Source organism: Dipodomys ordii, unplaced genomic scaffold, assembly GCF_000151885.1.
Source record: "Dipodomys ordii isolate 6190 unplaced genomic scaffold, Dord_2.0 Scaffold14, whole genome shotgun sequence".
In the NCBI taxonomy this organism is placed as follows: domain Eukaryota; kingdom Metazoa; phylum Chordata; class Mammalia; order Rodentia; family Heteromyidae; genus Dipodomys; species Dipodomys ordii.
In genome coordinates, this window is record NW_012267230.1 from 2278468 (window position 1) to 2302587 (window position 24120).

A 24120-nucleotide genomic window follows, 5' to 3' on the forward strand; every position below is an offset into this window, starting at 1 on the left:
CTGGGGCTTGAACTCAGGGCCCAGGTGCTGCCCCTGACCTTTTATCCTCAAGGCTAGTACTCTACCACTTGAGCCACAGTTCCACTTCTGGCCTATTTGGTAGATGATGGACTGCATCATGGACTTTCCTACCCAGACTGGCTTTGAACTTTGATCCTTCATACCTGGCTTGAGAGAGTTGTTTCATGGAAGAGCAGGAACAGATTTTCAGTACCCATGGAAGGCAGCAGAGCGGACAGTGGCTCCATCTGAATAGGGGAAAGGGGCAGAAAGGGAGAAGAGAGGTCACAGGCTTTGTCCAACATCCCAGCTCTATTGCTGCTAGCTGTGTGACTTTGGGCAGGTGAGTCAACCTGTCTGTGTCCTGGGGTATTCATCTGGGAGAAAGACAGGAGGAACTGCCTCTAAACAGTCTTCACAGCCCCATTGTGGGTGGGTGCAGAGTCACCCCGTCTCAGTGGCTGGTGAGTCTGGGGGGGTGACCCACTCACAGAGCTTGAGCCTCTACCTGGCAACATTCAGCACTCCTGTGGGCTGTTGACAAGCATGCTATGAGATTTCCATGATGGTTTTTGTGGTTTCAGTGTCAGAGGTCTGTCTCATATCTGTCCCTTTCTCTAAAAGTGTAGGAGGAAGTCACTGATCTTCTCACACTTAATAGATGTCAGTGGTGGGGCTTGAACTCAGGGCTTGGGTGTTGTCCCTGAGCTTTTTCACTCAAGTCTAACACTCTACCACCTTGAGCCATGGCGCCACTTCCGGTTTCCTGGTGGTTCACCGGAGATAAGAGTCTCCCGGGCTTTCCTGCCCTCACATCTCAGCCTCCTGAGTCGCTTGGATTACAGGCATGAGCCACCAGTCTCCTGGCTAATTATTTGTTGAGTAAGTGAGTGAACAGATGGTGCGCACACACGTGCACACACACACACACTCTCTCACACACACACAGAGTACAGTTGTGAATTCCAGCACTTTCAGTGAACTAAAAGTGTCTCTCTGTGGGTTTAGGAGCCTGCTTGGCCCATCCGGTGTGGAGCCATCCGTGGGAAGGGCTGTGTCTTCTCCTGAGATATTTCCAGGGTTCTATCAGCAGGCGGTGGCCACAATTTATAAAATGTCCACACGGGAACATTTGGTCCACGTCCGGCATCATGTTAGTACACAGAGGGTTGTTCCTTGGGGCCTTTAATTTTCTAGCTTTCATTATTGGGAGAGTAAAATGTATCACTTGCGTTCTGAAATTGATTTTTATTTCCCAAAAGAAGCCCATAAAAATAAATAACTTCCCGGGAGGGAAAATGGAAAAAAAAAAAGAACTCTTCATACTGAGCAATTTGTTTAGAAAAGAAAAGAAAAAGCCTAGAAGGGCAAAACAATCTAAACATTTAGATTTTCTCCCTCCCTCCTTCTCTCTCTCTTTTACTCTCTCTTTTTAAAAATGCATTGGAGTTTGCACTCAGGGCCTTGCACCTGCTAGGTAGGTACTTTACCACATGAACAATGTCACCACCTGGTTTTGCTTTAGTTACTTTTTAAATAGTGTTTTTTTTTCCTTTTTTTCTTGGGCTGGCTTCAGGCTGAGATCCTTCTGCTTCTGACTCCTGGGTAGCTGAGATTACAATTGTGGCACACTCTGCTAGGCTGGGATTTTCCTTCCTTCCTCCCTCCCTTCCTTCCTCCTTCCCTCACTCCTCTCTCCCTTCCTCCCTCTCTCTCTCTCTCCTTCCCTCCCTGTCTGTCTCTCTCTCTCTCTTTTGCTCGTTTAAAGTTTGAACTCAGAACCTTACACTTGCTTGGCTGGTGTTCTACCCCTTGAGCCACGCATCCATTCCAGCATTTCGGTAGTTATTTGGAGATGGATTCTAAAGATTGCCCAGTCTGGTTTTTGAATTAAGATCCTCAGATCTCAGCTTCCAGAGTAGCTAGGATTAGAGGTGTGAGTCACCAGCCCCGGGCTTTAAGCTTCTATTCTGAAGCACTTTGTAGAAGTTTGATCTCAACACATTTGCTCATCTCTCAGGAGCTACAACAAGTCCCAGGACCCTATTGTGTTATCAGTCTGTTGTGAGCATTCATTGTGTGTAACCCGTGCTGTCTCTTGCTTTCTTCCATTTTCTTTACCGCTCCAGGGGACAGCACCATTGGTCCCCGAACTCTTCTCTGGGCTACCACAGTAGTGGGAGTTCTTCCTTCTCTTTCCTTCTATCTACTTCTTGCTCCTCCTTCTTCATTTTTTTCTTCTTCCTCGTCCTCCTCATCCTCTTCCTCCTTTTTAATACAGAATCCACTATGTACCCTAGGCTGACCTTGAACTCATGAAACTCTGGAGTGGCTGGGATGATGGGTGTGCAGCACCACACCTGGCTTTTGATCATTTAATATTCACTCTGCTGCCGTGCTGAGCTGTGGGTGCACACACTCCCTCCCTCTTCCTGTCCCCTCTCTGCTCTCCTCTGTACCTCAGGAGGTGGACATGTGGACCAGTGGACCAGGCCATCTGAACTGTCTTGTCCCCAGCATCTGATTGCGCACCTGCAGTCTCTGCACTAACCAGAGGAGGGAAGAGACGGGCTCTTTGCTCTGGGTCACATGTCTCCTCCAGCACTTCCGGTCCCCTGGGCTCTGGCAGCACCATTTCCTACCTTCACCTCTTCAGGGCCTGATGTAGCCATGACATCTCAATGTGTCCACATCCGGCTATTGCTTCCCTTCATCCAGCCCTCAGGCCTTCATTTTTGTGAGTCTCTTGAACCATGTGAATTGGATTCTGTTTCCTGCTTGCCTCTACCCTGATACACTTTCACTAGGTTCTGTTTTCTTATAAGGGGAGAGAAAGGAAAAGAATCGTGCAGTCCCCAGGAACACCAGGGTGGCAGGAAGACTATGTGGGAATGTTAGCTCCAGCTGTCTGGTCTGTTCTGGTCTGTTCAGGGAATTCTGAGGACTCCGGGGAGGACATGTGAGGATGTTTATGGCATCATTGTCTGTGGAGGCTGACAGCCAGTAACCTCCCATGTCTCTATTGTTAGAGGCAGGATGGGACCTGGTGTCTCCTAAGGGGCTTCCAGAAGAACCAGTTACTTCCCAATGGACTGACCTGGAGTCAGGGCTGAGATTCGGGTAGGTGCTGGGGAGGGAGCACTTCCACAGCGCAGCAGGTACACTGTGATTCCGGTTTTTCTTTCTCTTTTTTTTCTTTTCTTCTTTCTTGCCAGTCTTGAGCTTGAACTCAGGGCCTGGGCACTGAGCTGCTTTTTTTTGCTCAAGGCTAGCATTCTACTACTTGAACCACAGCACCACTTCTGTTTTTTTTTTTCTGGTTATGTGGTACTCAGGAATGGAACCCAGGGCTTCATGCATGCTAGGCAAACACTCTACCACTAAGCCACATTCCCAGACCCTGTGATTCTGGTTTTTGTAGAATAACCTTCCCTGGGCCATTTGTTTCTGTGAAGAGAGAGAGAGTTCAGGGACCTGGTTTTCAACCTCCTCAGCCAGGAGTGTGGGAGGAGGAGGGGGGAAGAGGAAGGAAGGAAGGATGGAAAAGTAATGGGGGGGGGCAGGCCTGAAAACATAAAGAGAAAAAAAACGAAGAACCCTATATAGCAAAATGGATTTATTTCACTGGAATTTCCTCCCTGCACAATCTTTTGAGATAGATTCTTAGTGGTTTTTTTTCAGCTTATTTTCTTTCCTAGTATGTAAATTAAGGCTACACATTTCCCTTAAAGCACAGCTTTAGCTGACTTTCACAGAATCAATTGATTGATTCTCAGGTCTGTACACTAGCCCTCGTGGTTTTGCTCAAGGTTGGAGCTCTGCCACGTGAACCACAGTTCTGCTTCTGGTTCCTTGGTAGTTAATTGGAGACAAGAGTCTCACAGATTTTCTTCCCTGGACTGGCTTCCCACTGTGATCCTCAGATCTCAGCCTCTTGAGCAGCTAGGATTACAGAAATGAGGCACTGGCAGCCATCTAAGATTTAAATATTTTTTTGAATGTCCATTATGATTGCTTCTGTTTCTGGTGGTTCAGGAAAGTACACTCAATTTTCAAATATTCGTGGGGATGTTAGTTATTATCATTATTTGCTATTTATTTCTAGTTTATTCCTACCATTGTTTGAGAATATGCTTAATTTCCTGTCTCTGGAGTGTTGTGAATATCCTGTGCACACTTTAAACAGGAATATCCATGTTTCAGAGATGGTATGCAGCATTCCCTGTGTATGAAATAGTCAGGTTTGTTATTGGCTTGTTCACATTTTCTCCATTGGCATTTTTTTTTTTGGTGCTGGTCCTGAAACTTGAACTCAGGACGTAGGTGCTGTCCCTTGAGCTTTTGTGCTCACGTCTGGAGCTCTAACACTTGAGCCACAGCGCCACTTCTAGCTTTTGTGTTTTCTTCATTGTACATAAGAGTCTCACAGATGTTCCTTCCTGAGCTGGCTTTGAACCTCAGTCCTCAGATCTCAGTCTCCTGAGTAGTTAGGATTCCAGGCACGAGTCACCAGCACCTGGCTAATTTTTCTTTTTATTTCATTTGTCTGTTCTGTGATGACAAGAAGTATCTTCAAGTCTGCTATTATGATCTGAGATTTTATTTTTTCCGTTTAGTGCTCTCAATGTTTCTTTTATGAAGCAGATGATAAGGTCTTGAGGGAAAAGCCCCTGTCCAGGATCAGGCTTCAGAAAAGCCCTAGGAACACGCCTCAGGCTCGGTCAGCCTCTCCGCCTCTTAGAATTTGCCCTCTGCCTCTACTTGTCTCTGACACTGTGTTTAAATCTGATTTCTGCCCCAGAGCAAAGAGTAGCAGAAGGAATGTTTCAGTCCTTTAAAATTCTAATTCCTTGAGGGAAAAATAGTTTGATTTCTTTCTTTCTTTCTTTCGTTCTTTCTCCTTCCTTCCTTCCTTCCTTGTGTGTGTGTGTAGTTGTAGGGCTTGAACTCAGAGGCTGGGTGCTGTCCCTGAGCTCTTTTTGCTCAAGGCTAGTGCTCTACCACTTTGAGCCACAGCTCCACTTCTGATGTTCTGGTGGTTAATTGGAGATAAGAGGCTCACAGACTTTCTTACCTGGTCTGGCTTTGAACTGTGATCCTCAGATCTCAGCCTCCTAAGTAGCTAGGCATGAGCCACTGCTGACCAGTTTTGATAGTTGCTCTCTGTGGGAATGTTGAGCTCTCTGCCACAGCCTACTTCTTTGAAGCCCTGAGTGGTCTGAAGATGAGTAAAAATATAAAACAGGCTCACAGTTTTATAATTATATAAAAATGGAATGCTAATGAGCATAAAGACCAGAAGGTGAATGTACAATTAAGACATTTATTTAATTTTGGGATTAGATATAAGGAAATATTTGTTTTGAATGCTGTTATAACTGCAGTTAAAGTTGTTTTTTTTTAAAAGCTTTTCTTTGGTTTATTTTGCCGGCACTGGGGCTTAAACTCAGGAGCTGTGCACACAGCTATAAGCTGTGCTTATAGCTGGTACTTCACCACTTGAGTCATACCTCCAACCCAGCTTTTTCTGGTTACTTGGAGATAAGTCTTTCAAATATGGCCCACCCAGGCTGATTCAAACTCAGTCCTCAGATCTCAGCCTCATGAGTAGTTAGGATTCAGGTGTGAGCCATAGGTGCTGGGCTTACTTTGTGTTCTGAAAGAGCAGGTAATAGCGGGAAGATGCTTGACTTCTTTCTGGGCCTTGTTGGGGAACCCTGAGAATTTTGGGGGTGAACACCTGCAGGCTATGGTTTTAAGTATTCTGGAACATTAGGCGATACAGATTCAAAGTAACAGCCAGTCATACCAGCTAGAGCATATGAGATTTTATGTTATTAATCCATTTAATTATTGCAATGTCTGTTTGAGATAACCTTCTTATAAACTCCATTGTGTGTGTGTGTTTGTATGCACATGCACCAGTCCTGGAACTTGAACTCAGAGCCTGAGTGCTGTTCCTGAGCTTCCCCACCCCCTCCCCTGGGGTGGATGGGGGAGGGAGCCCCAAGGCTAGTGCTTTACCACTTGAGCCACAGCTCACTTCCAGCTTTTTGGTGGTTCCTTAGAGATGAGTCTCACAGACTTTGCTGCTTGGGCTGACATTGATCTTTAGATCTCAGCCTCCTGAGTAGCTACAGTTACAGGCATGAGCCACCAGTGCTGGACCTTCTCCATCTCTTGTGGGGCACAAAGATTGGAGTCACCTACTTAGGGCCAATCTGGACGATCAGGTTCCCTGGCTTCTGTGCTTTGTGGCTCTTCACGAACCATACTCTGCTTATTTGGTGAGGGAAGCCGCCGGTATTCTGTCAGATGCGGCCGTGTGAAATGCAGGGGCGCTGTGGGAGAGGACGGCTTAGTCCCTTCCCCATGGCCCGGGGCTGAGGGAGCAGATGGCCTCAGAACAGCTTGTTTTCAAATCAGTCGGGACACTGCCTTTCCTGAGTGGGCTGCGTGTGTGTCCAGCTCCCGGGCAAAGCGTGGCGGTGAGGGCAAGGGCACGGGAGGGGCCTCTCCGGGGATGGCTATCGGAGCAGGCATCCAGCACACGTCCTCACTGTTACTAATGTCACCTAAGACCAGCCCATGTCGTAAAACCTGGACATGCAGGCTTTAGGATTGTTCTTCTGTTCTCAGAGGATACACTGAAGGGGGCCATGTTCATGAGCATCTGTTCCATCCTAAGGATAGAACATGCTGCCCATCCAGTGTGTTGGGCTGCAGAAGGGCCCTGTGATGCCATGGATCAGAAAGAAAGACAACTGTACCCCAGTGTTTTGCCAGGCAATAGACAGGGCTGTTGGGAAAGCAGAGGAGGGGCTGCCGGGGCTCTACAACAGGGTTAGGCCATGGAGAGAGAGGAACATGGCTCGAATCCATTTACCCATTCATTGCTCAGCTATTTAATGAGCACCTACTACGTGCATGGAGCCGAGATTACAAATATGGTCACTGTAGAAATACCCTGCGGGCACGGACTTTTTAACAGTGTAGGAAATCAAGGAGTTGGATGGGAACCATTTATTGATCAAAGCACCTCCAGTCATAAGGAAGAGTGGGCGAGTGTGTCATAGACTGTATCCTTTCTTTTTATTTTATAACTTCAATTTTTTATTTAAACGATTTTACTGCTTGGTGCTAGCAGAGGGGCTTGAACTCAGGGCCTGGGCACTGTCCCTGAGCTATTTTGCTGAAGGTCAGTGCTCTACCATTTGAGCCACATCTTCACTTCCAGTTTTGTGTGTGTGTGTGTGTGTGTGTGTTGTGGGTTAATTGGAGATAAGAGGCTCATGGACTTTCCTGCTGAGGCTGGCTTTGAACTATGATCCTCAGATCTCAGCCTCTTAAGTAGCAAGGATTATAGGCAGGAGCCACTAGAATGGTTGTATACATTTTAATGCAAATAATCTATAATAGCATGCTTCTTAGTTCTCAAATTCTCTCTATAGCCCTTTAAGGTTGATGCTGTTTCTCCTAATACAGATAGGAGAGGCACAGAGCAGGCCAGTAACTCTCCAAGACTACACAGCTTAAAAGTAGTATCACTTTGACTCAATGCCCAGTCTGTCTCATCTTCAGGATAGCAAAGCTTCCTGCAGATATGCAATGAAGTCACAGCCCCCTTGCTCAAAGCTCTCCACGAATTAAGTAGCTCCCCCAAAAAAGTACCCAGAGATACCAATACCCAGAGACACCAATGACCAAAGGAACAACCTGGTGAGGGATGTGGGTAGTCAGACTTGGCCAACACAGCCTGTAGGGGAGGTGGTAAGAGCAGGTAGGATAGGTAGATGGACTTTGCCTAAGGATGGAGGAAGGGAAGAGTACACACAGTGGCCTCTAGGGGGAGCTCAAGGCTGCCGCACTATGGGGATGGTGGGAGGCAGCTGGTTTGGCTGACAGGGATGATGATGCTATTGGTCCTTGATCATCAAGGATGGAGAAGGGAACACGGTCTTCGTGGTCCTGGTATTCCCTTAAGGCTTCTCCCTTGGGTAACTGCTCAAGACTTGTTCTGCCTCAGCTCTCTCAGGATTCTATGTGGCTGCTATAGAAGAGGAATCCAGGTTAATCTCCTGCAGGGAAACTATATATATATATATTGTATTACATATTACATAATATTATACTATTATATAATATATAAGATTATATATAATTTATACATATAGAAACATATATATTTTATATATACATATTGCTATAAAAACAAATCACACTAGGGGAAGTGCACAAAAGGCACCCAGATTTATTCTGGCCTAGCCCAATACAGCAAGGCTAGGGTCTCTGCTGGTGCCCCGGGGCCATGGACCTAGTTCAATAAAGAGAGGCTGGCCACATGGCTCCAGGCCCCAGGAACTGCGGGAGGCAGTCCTGGGCACTGGATCCAGTCTGTTCTCTTACCAGAAGCAGGAGCTTGCAGGGAGTGGTCAGCAGCCCACAGGACTGGGGTTCAGAAGGATTGTGTCAGAATGGCAGTGACCATGGCCAAGGCTTCCTGGTGCCAGTGATCACAACCCGATCTGGAGGGGGCTGTAGGCATCTCTGAGCCCCACGGCAGAACCTTTGCTAGGACCCCAATTTAGCTTGCTGGTCTCCACTGATTGCAATCTGGAGGGAGTCCCTCCCTCCCCCGCCCTCTCCCTTCATCTCTCTCTGTTTTTCTCTCTCTCTGTCTTTAATTTAGTGATGTGAAATTCAAATAACACAAAGTTGACTGCTTTAGAGCGAGCAATTCTGTGGCGTTGATTCCATCCACCGTGTCGCATAATGTCTACCTGATCCCCAGTGCTCTCTATCATTCTCCAGTTCAGCCTCATACCATGGAACAACTTCACTCCTCTCCGGCCTCTCCTCTCCCCCGCCCCTGGTAGTTATCAGTCTGCTCTATTGAAGCCTCTCTTTGAGAGATTTTAAGGCTGGGTGTGGTGACTCTATGATCCCAGCTACTTTGGAGGTGGATATTGAAAAGGATTGAGGTTCAAGGCCAGCTGAGCCAAATTAAGTAGGATCGCATCCAAATAAATAACCCAGGCATGATGGATCAAACCTGTAATCCCAGCTGTGGGAGCTGAAAGTAGGAGGTTTTCAGTCCTAGGTTGGCCCTGGGCAAAAAAACAAAACAAAACACTCACACAAGGAGATCCTACTTAAAAAAAAATAACTAAAGTGGCTAGAAAGGTGGCTCAGTGGTAGAGCGCTTGCCTTGCATGCATGATGCCCTGGGTTCGATTCCTCAGCACCACATAAGCAGAAAAAGCTGGAAGTTTGCTGTGGCTCAAGTGGTAGAGCACTAGCTTTGAGCTGAAGAGCTGAGGGACAGCACCCAGGCCCAGAGTTCAGGCAGCATGACTGGCAAATATATATATATATATATATATATATATATATATATATATATATATAAATAACTAAAGTAAAGAAGGTAGCAGGAAGGGGGGGCAGGCACTGGGGGCTCATGCCTATAGCTATTCAGGAGGCTGAGATCTGCCTCCTGAACTGCAGGGCTCCAGTGCTAGCCAGAGCAGACACTTCCCCTCAACACTCTTATCTCCAGTTAAGTAGCAAAAAAGCGAAGAGTAGAGTTGTAGTTCAAGTGATAAAGCACCAGCCTTGAGCAAAAAAGCTGAGGCTCTGAGTTGAGGTCTCAATACTAGTAACAAAAAAGGAGGGGAGTAGGGAAAGACAGGCAGTGTGTTTCAAGTGGCAGAGAACATGCCTCATTCCTGCACTGAAGACCTAGTACTGCATATGTGTATTGCATATTTCATATCTGTATATAACTATTTCATATAGATGATACATCTGGATATCATCCAAATGATATACAACCTATTTACATATTATTACATGTTATATTTTATTATAGATATTACATAAGTGTATAATATGTGACAGATAATATGCACAATATACTATATATGCATTTTAAAAAAAGCTTTTGGGGGGCTGGGAAGGTGGCTCCGTGGTTGAGTGCTTGCCTTGCATGCATGAGGCCCTGGGTTCGATTCCTCAGCACCACATAAGCAGAAAGAGCTGGAAGTGGTGCTGTAGCTCAAGTAGTAGAGCACTAGCCTTGAACTGAAAAGCTCAGGGACAGTGCCCAGGCCCAGCATTCAGGCTCCATGACCAACCAAAAAAACAAAAAGCTATTGGGTTTCTCATTTATGTTCTACTGCATGTAAGTATCTGTTCAGTGCTTGGCTAATTATCCTGATCTTTTCATACCAATCATCAAAGAATCCACATCTCAGATGACCCTTACCTTCCCTGGCCTTGTTAGTTGCTTCTCCAGACCTGGAACATGGCCTGGCAAGGAGGAGGTTAATGTCTAGTCCCGTGGCAACTGCACACCTCCTCTCAAGCATTGGCACGCTAGCTGTATGAGCCACAGCCAAGCCCTGTGACTGGCAGCCCTGTGGCGGGGGTGGGGATGGGAACTTCTGGCTGTCAGAGCCGCTTCTCAGCTAAAGGCCGTCCGTTCCTGCTGCTCACCTGTCGGCACGCACCTGCTTCAACATCTTTACCAGGTTCTAAATGTCTGAGTCTAAAGTTCAATCTAAAGTTCCCTGTCATGGCTTTCTATACCTCGGTGAGAGCCAACTTTACCTAAGCGGTGCCAAATATAACATCGGAGACAGGAAGATGCTATTCTGGAGATAAATATGTTGATTTCCCCCCCCCCCCGATGGAATCGGAGCCATCTGATGATGACAGCTTTCGCTGGTTGACTCCAGAAGTGCAAATGGGGCAATGGAGACAGTCCGAGGAGTTGCTTCCACAGCAGCGGTACCATGGCTACAGGAGGTGCCCTGTTTTGGAGGGAAAAACTGGCCCCGTGATGCCATGTTTAAGCAGGTGGGCCTTAGAGTCAGGAAGCCTGTGTTTAAATCCTGAGCATCTGTTAGCAGCTGCAGAGCCCAGGAATTTGCTCAACCCTCCCATCCCCCCCCCAACTCCCACCCCGCTGATTGGTAAAAGAGGACAGCACCACTGGACAGTTCTCAGCTCCACACAAGTGCGTTTGTCACCATTGTCTAGTATTATTAGTCTTCTTTATCATTTTTTTTAAAGATAAAGCATTTCCACTTTATGAAAAAGAACAAAAGGAACAGAGACTTAAGCTCAGTAAGCCGGTGTGAGTCACGGAGGAGGTTTTGAGCGTAGGAATGGGTTGATAAGATCTGGATGTCTGGGTAGATCCATTAGTGGGCAGCTCACTGGTTGGTCTGAGTTTCAGGGAAAGCACAGGACAGGAAGGAGGCTCTGGCAGGAGGCTGACATCATGGTCTCAGAACACTCTGTATAAAGCGCCGGCCATTTGCCACCTGTGGCCATTTAAATGTGAATGAACGTCAGGTGCTGGTGCCTCACGCCTGTCATCCTAGCTACTCAGGAGGCTGAGATATGAGGATCATAGTTCAAAGCCAACCCAGGCAGGTAAATTGGAGAGACTTTTATCTCCAGTTAACCAGCAGGAACTATGGTGATGGCTCAAATAGTAGAGTGTGAGCCTGAAGCAAAAAAGCTAACCAAGAGCATAAGCCCCTGTGTTCAAGTCACAGTACTGGCACCAGAAGCAAGAAAGAAAGAAAGAGAAAGAGAAAAAAGAGGAAAGAAAGAAAGAGAAAGAGAAAAAAGAGAAAGAAAAAAGAGGAAAGAAAGAAAGGGAAGGAAGGAAGGAAAGAGAGAGGAAAAGAGAGAAAAATAATTTTAAATAAATGAAAATTCAATCAAGTATTTTAACCTCAGGTCTTCAAACCCAATAGTCATTTTTCAAGTACTAATGATCAGCTACATGTGGCCAGTGGCTACTATTATTCCAGAAAGTTCTATGTGACAGTATTGCTCAGAAAACAATGGTTCTTGAGCCCAGGGTGGTGGCTCATGCTTGTATTCCCAGTTTATATTTGGGAGGTAGAGATTGGGAGGATTCTAACTTAAAGTCAGCCTGAGCAAGAAAACAAGAGAGACTCCATCTCAACAACTAAGTGAGGCATGGTAGTGTGTGTCCATCATCACAGCTGTACACACTAGAGGTATACACAGGAAGTATCTGAGGCTGGCTTCTGGCAAAAAAAAAAAAAAAATTCTAGACCTTACCTGAAAAATAACGGCAGCAAAAAGGCCTGGGGGCATGACTCAAGCGGTACAGCACCTGCCTACCATGTGTGAATTTAACCTCCAATACTGCCCCTCTGCAACCAGTGAATAGCTCTCATTTCTGAGGGGCGGGGGGGGGAGAGTTTTGAGTTTTGGATTTCCGGGCTCCATCTTCGGTTTGAGTGGGTCAGATGAGGTCTGAGGATTTGCATTTCTAACGTATTCCCATGTGGGGCACCCACTTATCAGCTTATGGGGTGAGCGAAGAGGGAGTTATATTTATCTATTCAGCATTTTAAATTGTTATTTTGAAGGTGATGTACAGCAGGGTTACAGTCACATTAGTCAGGTAGAGAGAACATTGCTTTTTGGACCATGTCACTCCTTCCCTCTCTATTAGAGGGAGGGTTTTTGGAAGGGGTACCTGCTTCTAGGCTGGCTCCAACTCAACCTGTTTTGGGATATGGCCCCAAACACTGTCCTGACTGGTTGGGCTGGGTCAGCCCTGAAGTTCTGCTAGAGGCCAGCTTTACTGGCCCACTAAGAAGGAGCTTGGGTAGTTAGCAGACACAGGGCAGAGTGAAGGAGGGACTGTCTTCCTCCCATCTACCAAGCTGTCATCCGGGAGCTTGGCTCTTGAGGGCAAATAGGGAGGAAGGCAGCGTTCAGAACTGCAAAGTCAAGCATTTGTTGCCTTTGCTCTTATTACCTTAACAACGTGTCCCTGGGCAGCCATGACTCATGTCTAGCTGTATGGGGGGTGGAGGGAGAGGACAGAGGGCCTGCGGGTATGAGAGCAACAGAATTCAGTGGAGAAGGGAATGAGGAAACAGCGCCTTAAACCTCCAGATGTTACCCTCTGTGCAGTGTGCCTTCCTCTTCCAGCTTGAGTGCAGGGAGAAGCATCCCAGGACCTGGTCTCAGGGCACCAGGCCATGCCAGCCACCAACGGTCAGGGCTGATGGGGGCGGTGGGCAGAGGATTGGTGGCATCAGGTGGAGGCGTAGGGTAGGCGCTGTGTTGGACCTTTTTCTACCTCTGCTGAGCATGCCCTGCATCTGTGGTCATCAGATTGGCATTGGGTCTGAGGGCAGCTAGACGTTCTTCCAGAACATTCCAGTGACACTTCTTAGCCTCTAGTCAGTACCCCCCCCCAGCCGTTGTCCTGTGGTCTCCTTGATCTCCTCACAGTTCAGCAACTGAAGTTAACACCCGAATATATCAAAGGTTCTCCCGAGATACCTATCCCAATGCTGGGGGCGGTGGGGGGGGCAGTGCTGGTCAGCTGATGCTAAGGCTGGAAGTGTTTTGAGTGTGTGTATGTGTGTGTGTGTGTACCCACACACACACACTCACACTCATGCAAAATACAGGAAAGGAGAGGATTAAATGGGTGCTATAATGAATGGTTTTGAGATGTGGATAGTTTGGTAAAGTTACAATAAAAAGACAATGAGAAGGATACCAGTGTTTTCCTTCTTTCCCTCCTTCCCTCCCTCTCTCCCTCCCTCCTTCCCTTCCCCTTCCTTCCTTCCTTCCTTTCTCCCTCCATCTTTCTGTCCCTCCATCTATCCATCATTCATTCATTTACCTGTCTCTCCCTTCACCCACCCATCTGCGCATCCATCTATACACCATCCACCTATCTATCCATCCACTTCTCTATCCCATCCTATCCTTCCATCTATCCATCCACCCATCCATCTCTAGGCATCTGCCCAGTCATCATCCATCATCCATCAACCATCCATCCACACACCCACCTCATCCCATCCTTCCATCCATCTGTCTACCCACCCACACCCCATTCTATCCATCCATCCATCCATCCATCCATCCATCCATCCATCCATCTACTCACACACCCATCCATCTATCTGTGCATCTGTCTATCCATCATCCATCCATCCCATCCATCCACCCACCCACCCATCCATCCATCCATCCATCCATCCACCCATCCACCCACTCATCCACCCATGGGCTGGGCAGGCAGACTCCTTTTTTAGTGCTTCTATGCCACTGAGGACATTTAGTAGCACATAAAAGAAGACATTCCTTTTGTTGGGATGTTCCACCTTCTAACAGATGTTTTCTCCACCTCCCCCCCCCCTCCAGGAAGTGCAGAAGAAACGGAAAACTTATCTTCCAATGACAGTCCTTTTCCCCTGACTGTCTGAGAAACACGATGTGAGAATGTGGCTGTCAGGTTTTCAAAAAAAAAAAAACAACAACCCCCAAACCCAAACCTTTGAATTGGTGACTCAGTGGTGTGGTTAATGCAGATAGGGGTTTTCTATCAAAGCAGGGAGCCCATTGAAGAAATGAGCCACTGTGTAGTGTTTGTCTAGGGAGGGGGTGAGTCCCCCTTCCTCGGCGCTGGGAAGGCTTTTGTCCTGAGCCTTTGGAAATTAAACCCATCGCTTAGTGATCGCAGATTGCGGGGCTTCTGGCTTCTTTTGCTGCTTGGGCTGTGCAAAGGCGCCTTCAGACAGTTTTGATTGAATGTCCAAATTAAGCTTCCAAGTAGCGACTCTGCAGCTCCAGGGACCTTGTGTTAGTATTTATGTCACATCTTTAGAAATAATCACATTGCCAAGCAGCGCCCAAAGCCGTGTCAGCAAGCCACAGCAGTGGAGGGGCTGGACACTGCACCAGCTCTGTCCCTTGCTTACAGCTCTTCTGGTGCCCAGACAATGAGGGGACCTGTGGCACCCCATCCTCATTCCTGCCTGGAGGGGGTGGGATAGGCTGTAGCAAGCCTTTGTCCCTAAAGCTCAAGGGAGATGGTCTCCTGACAGGGAATAGCGGTGACTTCTTGTACTCTCAGTCCCATACCATCTGTCCCAGACAGAATGAAGATGTTCCCCACCCCCACCTGCTCTGGCCAGCCAGAGGGGCACAGATGTATGTTCATGGAAGGGCTTCTCTTCTGCTCTGAGGAGTTTGTCTTCTCTCTGCTGTAAGTTCCAAATGCTGTGCCCTGCCTTGGAGTGGCATATGTTATACCCCAGAGGGACGATTGTCCACGTCATTGGGGTGTGTTGGGTATGAAGAAGCTGGGTTTGGGGGAATCTCCAAGAGGAGCTCAGTAGGTGCTCCTTGTGAAGGAAGGGGTGATCTCTGGATTCATGGGGTGTATGTGTGTACCCGCTCACACTCACACTCATGCAGTGGTGAAAAATACAGGAAAAGGGAGGATTAAATGGGTGCTATAAAGAATGGTTTTGAGATGTGGATAGTTTGGTAAAATTACAATAAAATAACAATGAGAAGATTACCAGTGTTTTCCTTCTTTCCTTCCCTTCCTCTCTCTCTTCCTTCCTCCATCTTTCTGTCCATCCATCTATCCATCATTCATTCATTCATTTACCTGTCTCTCCCTTCACCCACTCATCTACCCACCCATCTGTGCATGCATCTATACATCATCAATCTATCCATCCACTTATCTATCCCATGAACTGAATGACCAAGATGTGACACCTTTCTAAAATGATGCTACATTAGGTTTATCAGGACATGAATTCAGATTTCCAGCTCTCTGGTTTCAAGCACAGAAGTTGCATGTGCATGGTAGTTTACACACAGATACAGAACTTTGGGGGAAATCAGCTGACTTGAATTTGGGGAGCCATCTGTGGTTTTGTATCCAATTCTAGTCTACTAGGAATAATGTCTGTATAGGTATTGAGGGCTGGTGGCTCACACCTGTCATCCTAGCAACTCGGGAGGCTGATATCTGAAGACTGAAGTTAGAAGCTCACCAGGGTAGAAAAGTCTGTGAGACTCTTATGTCAAGTTAACCAGCAGACTTGAAGGGTTGGAGGAATGGCACAAGTGGTAGAGTGCCAGTCATGAGCATACAAGCCAAGAAATAGAGTTTTAAGTCTTGGCACGTGCACATGTGTATGTGCATGCACATGCGCATGCGTGCACGCACGCACACACACACACACACACACACACACACACACACACATCACACATACACAAGAGTGGCTTCCCATTATACCAGTACACAGGGATTTCTTTCTCTCAGATTTCTAGTTACTTTTTGTTTTCTAATTAAAAACATAACTCATGTTCAACCAAGGCTGTGTATTGAATATCTCCTTCTTCTACATTCTCCTTGAAATGGCTGAGATTAAAAATGAGGAAAAAATTGATCAAGGCTCCAAACAAGAAAAATGGTGTTAATCACGTGCTAGCACCTTTGAGATTAGCTCTCAGCATAGCCAGACAACGGTAGCTAATTTTATGTCCTCTTTTTTTGACGTTGAGGTCTCTTATGGTTTGCTCTTCTGTGATTGCATTGGCTGGCACTTCCAGAGGGATGCAAAATCACAGTAATGATACGGACCTTCTTAATTTGATTGTGGTCTTAAATAGATATGCCTCTAGAGTTTTGCCATTAGGCATGGTGAAAGCCTTTGGTGTATTTATTATATCAAGAAAGGCATTCATCTATTCCTGTTTACCTAAGTGTCTAAAGAAGAAATTGTTATTACATTTGTCAATTGTCTTTTGTCATTTTTTAGATAATTTTGTCCTTAGGTTTTGTGTGTGTGTGTGTGTGTGTGTGTGTGTGTGAGTACTGGGGTTTGAATTCAGGGCTAGAGTGTTATCCCTGAGCCCTTTTCCTCAAGACTAGGGCTCTAGCACTTGAGCCTCAGCTTTCTATTTGCAGCTTTTTGGATATAAGAATCTCACAGACTTTCCTGTCTGGGCTGGCTTTGAACCCCAGTCCTCAGATCTCAGTCTCTTGAATAGCTAGGATTACAAGTGTGAGCCCACTGGTGCTTGGCTGAAGAGAGGATTTTTGATGATACTCATCACAAGGAGATAATCCAGGTTTGAGATAAATGGATAAACTGAGTATCTTGAGCTTATCAATATGCAAAGTGTAAAAAAAGCACCAGACTATCCAAGTATACCCCCATAAAGATGTGTTATTCTTGCATCAATATAAAGATGCCTTTCCACATGAAACTCTTTAAGTAGCTGTGTTGGAAAGAAAAAGGATCCTGATTATAATCGAATGTTTTGCATTTGGCTTCATGTCACCCGCCAAGCTCCATTGGTGTGAGAATCGCACCAAAAGGAGATAGGCTGTGAACCCTGAAATTTGTCTTGTTCATGATATGCCTTTTGCTATGTGATTTGCTCTAAATTCTCTCTAGGGAGAAAGGAAATCAGCATTTGTTGGGCTTCTACCAGTTGCCTTATTTTAACAACATTATCCTCTATCATGAGGGTAGAGTTAGGCTTTTGGATTTGAAATCCTCCCTTTCAGGCTCATGCTCCCCAGCCGGTGGTATTGTTGAGAGGTGTTTGGATAATGAGGTGTTCTCTTCATCAACAGGTTCATGGTGGAATAAACCACTAGGAGGTAGGACCTCGCTAGAGGAAAGAGGTCACTGGAGGTGGGTCCTTGAAGGATAGATCTCAGCCCCGCCCACCCTGTACTTCTCTCTGCTTCCTGACCACCATGCTGTGAGCAGCTTTCCTCCACCGTACCTTCCGCCATGATGTACCACCTCCCCACATCCCAGAGACAGGATTCCCAGAGCCCGTGGCCTGAAACTGTGTTCTGTAAGCAGTCCTTCCTGCTTTCAGATTTCTCTCCAGTATCTTGTCACAGCAACAGATGGCTGACTTAACACAGATCTTCATCTAATTTTTTGTTGTTGTTGTTGTTGAAACGTGGACTCTTTTTCAGGATCCAATGACAACCCTAGGGATTATCTACCCACCTCCCACCTACCCTCTCCCTGACTTGGCAGTAGTTTTATCAGCATTTTGGGGGCCAAAAAACTTAGGCTCAAAGAGTCTTTTGACAAAGCACAACTCTCCCAATTGGTGTGACCAAGGCCGAGATAGGATTTCAACTCAGGTGTGAGGTCAGAGCTAATTTCGATCTGGCTCCACACACACTTGCTCCCATCTTCGTCCCGTCTTTACCGTATCGTCTGACAGGTTTTCTTCAATAGATGCCATGATGGGCCCAGCTGAAAAAGCCTGTCTCAACATGGATAATTAGATGTGTGACAATCGTACAGCTGTGCCAGCAGTGACAGGAAGCCAGCTGTGTTGGAAGCCTCCGGGGCCATGATGTGCTGGGGTGCTACGTGTCTGTGGCTTTGTAATCAGAGCCTATGGGACGAAGCTACTATAGGCAATGAGCTAAGAGGCTGGAAGAGGGGACTTGGGCTAGCAGGGGTCACAAAAGCAACAGTGTTGGGTCAGAGAAACTCAGGGTGTGAAACAGCAAACATCACACAGAGGAATTGAACCTAAAGGGACCTGAAGCTAGATTGTCAAGCAAAGAGCAACAGAAGCATCCGGTACCTGTGTGGCAGAGGTATGTATTCTCTCTATTAATTAAGTTATGTATTCTCTCTATTAATTACTGTTCCATAGGTGCATTTTTTTCCCTCAACCATTTAAGACCAACTTTGTTTTTGTTTTTGTGCCTATACTAGAGTTTGAACTCAGAGCTTCTTTCCCACTGGACTTTCTTGCTCATGGCTAGTGTTCTCCCATTTGAGCCATGTCTCCAGTACTTCATTTTGCTGGTTAATTGGAGAGGAAAATCTTGTGGACTTTTTTTTTGGGGGGGGGGAGTTTCTGGGCTGGCTCTGAACTATGATTTTTCAGGTCTCAGCTACCTGAATAGCTAGGCTTCCAGATGTGAGCCACTGGTGACCAACTGAGAATAAGTTGGGGTCCTGTTTGTCACTGATCTGAAAGTATTTCTGTGTGTATTTCTCAAGAACAAGGATGTTGTCTTGCACATGCAAAGAATAGTTGTACAAGGAAGAAATGTAGTGTTGATCCAATGCTGCACTGAAAGTTCAACAGAGGCCCAGGGAATCTGTCAGCCATCAGGAATTGTTCCCTGGCATTGATAAGAACAGTATAGGACAGCAACAATGCAACTTGCCAGTCACTTAGTGTCTCTTCCTCTTGTTAGACACTGGGGCATGTGCTGAGAGGTCCTACTGATCCCATACAGGGGCCTTGAGTATCTGAGTTATGTAGTATGGAGATCATTTTCCCAGTTCTGTGATTCAAATCCTAAGTGGTTTTGGTGAGGGTATGTGTGTGCTGGTCCTGGGGCTGGAACTCAGGGCGTGGGTGCTGGTCCTGATCATTTCTTTAATGAGTTTTTTATTGTGAAAATACTATACAGAGGGGTTATAGTTACATGACAAGGTAATGAATACATTTCTTATCAAGCATTGTTGTCTCCTCCTTTGATTTTCCCCTACCATCCCTTCCCTCCCCCCCTCCTCAACTGATCATTTTTTGTTGTTGTTGTTCAAGGCTAGTGTTCTACTACTTCAGCCATAGGTCCACTTCCAGCTTTTTAGTGGTTAATTAGAGATAAAAGTTTCTCAGACTTTCTGCTCAGTCTGGTTTTGAACCACAAGCCTCAGATCTCAGCCTTCTCAGTAGCTAGGATTTGCAGGCAAGAGCCGCCAGTTACCAGTTTTAACAACAGAATGAATACAGGAATCTGTTCTCTCTGGAAGAAATTTAAAATGTGACAGATAGAGAAGTTAAAGTCTTTTTGTCCACATTTCCCAGTTCCACTCCCTTAACCTCTTCCTGGAAGTCAGCACACCTAATTGAACTTGGTCCTGGTATCCAGCAAGAGAAGAATTTAGGCGAGGTGTGAAATGTAGTAAAAGTTGTAGGATAGTTGGTGAGTAGAGGCATGCACTTTCAACAGCCTGAAAGTGAGAGTTTCCTTTCTAGGGGCAGAATGACAGTGCACAAATTTTGCTTCGTTTTTGGGTTTTTTGGTAGTGGTCCTGAAGTTTGAACTCAGGGCCTGGAGCTATTTTATAGCCTGAGCTTTTTCACTCAAGGCTTGCACTCTACCACGTTGAGCCACAGCTCCATTTCCAGCTTTTTGGTGATAAATTAGAGCTAAGAGTCTCCATGGACTTTCCTGCCTGGGCTGGCTTCAAACATTGATCCTCAAATCTCAGCCTCCTGAGCAGCTAGGATGACAGGTGTGAGTCACCAGCACCTGGCGTAAATAACTTTTACACAGAAGGCAGAGGTCGGGCTTTCTCTGAAATGATGGAAGCAAATGAATTTGACTCCCTTTTCAGCTCCATGTCCAAAGCAAGCAATGCCCTCTGGAGACCCAATGCCTCTCTGCACATTTAGCAAACTTCCACCAGGGGAAAAAGATTCCTATTTCTACTCTTGGTGAAGCATTTTGTGCCATCTGGGCTGCCTGGATTCCAACAAAGACAGTAAGGAAACATATCTCAGGGAAAATCAACAGTGGGTCCCGCCAAGCGTGGTCTAGAGAGGTTCGTGTGGGGCACTCTTGTCTTCTGGGAACTAAGGCTTGGCTTTGAATAGTTTCACAAAGGCCAGGCCTTTGGAGCCTCGCCTGTAGCTATCACCAACTGCTCTTATGCAATGTGTTCTCTAGCCAGAGCTCTGGCAGGTTGGAACACCAACCATTCCAGGATCAATTCTCCTCCATTTCTCCCAGAAAATTGTAGTGTCTTAGATTCAAGTGGACAAAAGATCTTCAAAGGTGAGGTCGTGATCCAGAGAGAATGACTGCTTTGTGGGGAGGTTGATGCTCAAGACAGGTCATGCTTTTTTCATTGGTTGTTTGTTTTTGTCAGTCCTAGGTCTTGAACTCAGGGCCTGGGTGCTGTCTCTGAGCTCTTCTGCTCAAGGCTAGCACTCTACCAGTTTGAGCCACAGCAGCACATCCTGCTTTCTGGTGGTTCATTGGTGATAAACGTCTCATAGATTTTCTTGTCCAGGCTGACTTTGAACCGTGATCCTCACATCTGTGCCTCCTGAGTAGCTAGGATTACAGGCATGTGCTTTCAGTGTCTCACTAGACAAATCATTCTTAAGTCACTAGTCTTGAGACCAAAAGCTTCATCCTGCCTAGGGATCTTACACTTAAAGTGCAAGACTTCCCTTCCCTACCAACACTTGTATTTATGGTGTCAGTTCATAAAGCATGGAACTAAGGGAAGTGGTGTTAGCAGAGAGAAGAAAGATGAGCTGATTCTACTTGCATATGTCAATCACACAGACAGACAAGTTTCTGGCTCTTCCATGTGTCATCAATCATGGTGGGTTTTTTTTTTTTTGAAGTGCAGTTCACTCTATGATGGAAGTGCCATTCCAGACTACAAACTGCCACCTGCTATTTTCCTTGGAAGGTTCAAGAAATGAGAGAAAATAACAGTTGGGGATCTTCCTCGATGGGGGAGAGCCGTGTTGGTATCTTAAGAAAGCGTCAATCTGCAGAACTGTGCCAGCCAGGGTTCTCTGTGGGCCAGCTCCGGCCTCAGCTTGGAAACTTGTCAGAGAAGCAAATGAACACACTCAGAATTTTCAAACTGGGGGGCTGGGAAGGTGGCTCAGTGGTAGAGCGCTTGCCTTGCATGCTCGAGGCCCTGGGTTCGATTCCTCAGCACCACATAAGCAAAAAGAAAAAAGCCGGAAGTGGTGCTGTGGCTCAAGTGGTAGAGAGCTAGCCTTGAGCTGAAGAGCTGAGGGACAACGCCCAGGCCCAGAGTTCAGGCCCCACGACCAGACCCCCCCCCAAAAAAAAGAATTTTCAAACTGGCATCACTGTGTGGGAGGGGTCCTGGGATGGACTCTGGTGGTCCTTCTGCTCCCCCAGGGTTGAGAAGGTCAAACGGGAGGGTCAAGGGCACAGTTTTCAAGAAGAAATAGCTCAGGTGGTTTTGTTAACTATTGACCTATTTAGGAGTGGTTAAGTCTGCATAAAAACAGACACATGTAGGAAAAGAGGGCACTATAAAATAATAATAAGAATAATATATAACAATTATAATAGCAATGCCACTATCATTTATGGAGTATTTTCTATGATCTCAATTCTGTGCTATGCATGAATTTGTGTGTGTGTGTGTGTGTGTGTGTGTGTGTGTGTGCTGGTACCAGGCCTGAACTCAAGGCCTGGTCACTGACCCTGAGCTTTTTTGCTCAAGGCTAGCCCTTTACCACTGTAGCTATACCTCCACTTTTGGCTTTTGGTGGTTAATTAGAGATAAAAGTCTCATGGACTTTCCTGTCCAGGGTGGCTTTGAACTCTCAATCCTCAGATCTCAGCCTCTTTAAGTAGATAGGATGACAGGTGTGAGCCAGCGGGGCCAGCCATCTTGTCATTTTGAACCTGCAGAACTCTTGCTCTTGTTGTCTTATTTCATCTCTGGAACATTGAGAGAAGATGTTGATGATGGTGTGGAAATTGGTATCTTTGTCTTACTCCTGGCTTTAATGGGATTGAGTTCACCCGGCTCTGTGTTGCAGTTATTTCAGACAGCCCTGATCCTGTTAAGAAATGTCTCTGCTATTTCCAGATAACTACAACGACCTTAAGGTTTTCTCCTTTCACCTATAAATTGATGAGTGTATTAATAATAGATTTCGGAAGGTTGAATCATCCTTGCATTTCTGGTACGAGTCATTATATATTCAACTTCTAGCACATAATTTGATTCATTTTTGGATTAAATATATTACCTTGGATCTTTCCTTCTCCCGCTGTCCCTCCCTCCCTACTCTCGTTCTTCCTTCCCCTTTCTCGCTTTCTTTCTTTTTCCCTCCCTCTTTCCTTCCTTCCTCCCTTCCTTCCTTCCTCCCTTCCTTCTTTCCCTCCCTCCCTCCCTCCCTCCCTTCCTCCCTCCCTCCCTCCCTCTCTCTCTCCTTCCTTCCTTCCTTCCTGCCTTTTTTTTTTTTTTTGTCGGTTGTGGAGCCTGAACTCTGGGCCTGGGCGCTGTCCCTGAGCTCTTCAGCTCAAGGCTAGCGCTCTACCACTTGAGCCACAGCGCCACTTCCAGATTTTTCTTCTTATGTGGCGCTGAGGAATCGAACCCAGGACTTCATGCATGCAAGGCAAGCACTCCACCACTGAGCCATCTTCCCAGCCCCTTCTTGCCTTTTTTTGGTGCTGTTATTGAGGCTTGAACTCAAAGCCTGGGCATTTTCCCTGAGCTTTTTCATTCAAGGTTGGTGCTCTACCACTTGAGCCACAACTTCACTTCTGACCTGTTTTTTGGTGGTTGATTGGAGATAAGAGTCTCACTGACTTCCCTGCCTGGGCTAAGCTTTCAGCTGCAAGCCTCGGATCTCAGCCTTTTGAGTAGCTAGGATCATAAGCGTGAGCCACGGGGGCCTGGCACCCTTGGTGTTTGTAGAATGCACATTCCCTCTGTACAGGGGTGACTGAGGAAGGATGTACATTCTGCAGCCATCTTCAGTGCCTGGGTGGCTGTGGTGGGGGATGGCTTGTCTGTTGTGTTCTAAAAGGTGTTTGGTCGTTAGGGGCATGGTTAATGTTTAAACTGCTTTTTCTTTTCCAGTTAGAGATGCTAAAAACCTTGTCCCTATGGACCCCAATGGCTTGTCCGACCCCTATGTAAAACTGAAACTCATCCCTGATCCCAAAAGCGAGAGCAAGCAGAAGACCAAAACCATCAAATGCTCCCTCAATCCCGAGTGGAATGAGACCTTCCGATTGTAAGTTGACATGGAGGCCACTAAGCCTGGGCAGTTAGCAGCTGCGGACGTGGGTTACCTGAGAAGGAAGGACCTCCCCTCACTTCCTGTTTCCTTCTCTTTCCTTCCCTTTACCTCACTTCCTTCCATGAGCCATCTGTGGTTCAAGCAATATATATACATATATGCATATGTGTATATATATATATCACATATTTTATTTTACTTAAATTTCTTAATTTATTTATATGTTGGGGCTTGAAGTCAAGGCTTGAGTGTTTTTTTTCTCAAGGCTAACTCTCCACCACTTGAACCACAGCTCTACTGCTGGCTTTTTGCTGGTTAAGTGGAGATGAGAGTCCAGTGAATTTTCCTGCCTGGGCTAGCTTTGAACTATGATCCTCACATCTCAGCCTCCTGAGTAAGCTAAGATGACATGCGTGAGTCACCAGCACCCAGCATTGTTTTTTATGTTTTTATTTGTGTAAATGT

The 24120-nt window shown here is 46.3% G+C and overlaps 1 protein-coding gene across 1 annotated transcript in view; it reads left to right on the forward strand.

Annotated features, from left to right (window-relative positions):
- The window catches only part of Prkcb (protein kinase C, beta), a 297806-nt gene that overhangs the window by 186600 nt on the left and 87086 nt on the right, over positions 1-24120 (forward strand). The window contains exon 7 of the mRNA XM_013011169.1: positions 23493-23649. Within this exon, the coding sequence (XP_012866623.1) occupies positions 23493-23649 (157 nt within the window). The remainder of the gene's footprint in view (positions 1-23492; positions 23650-24120) is intronic.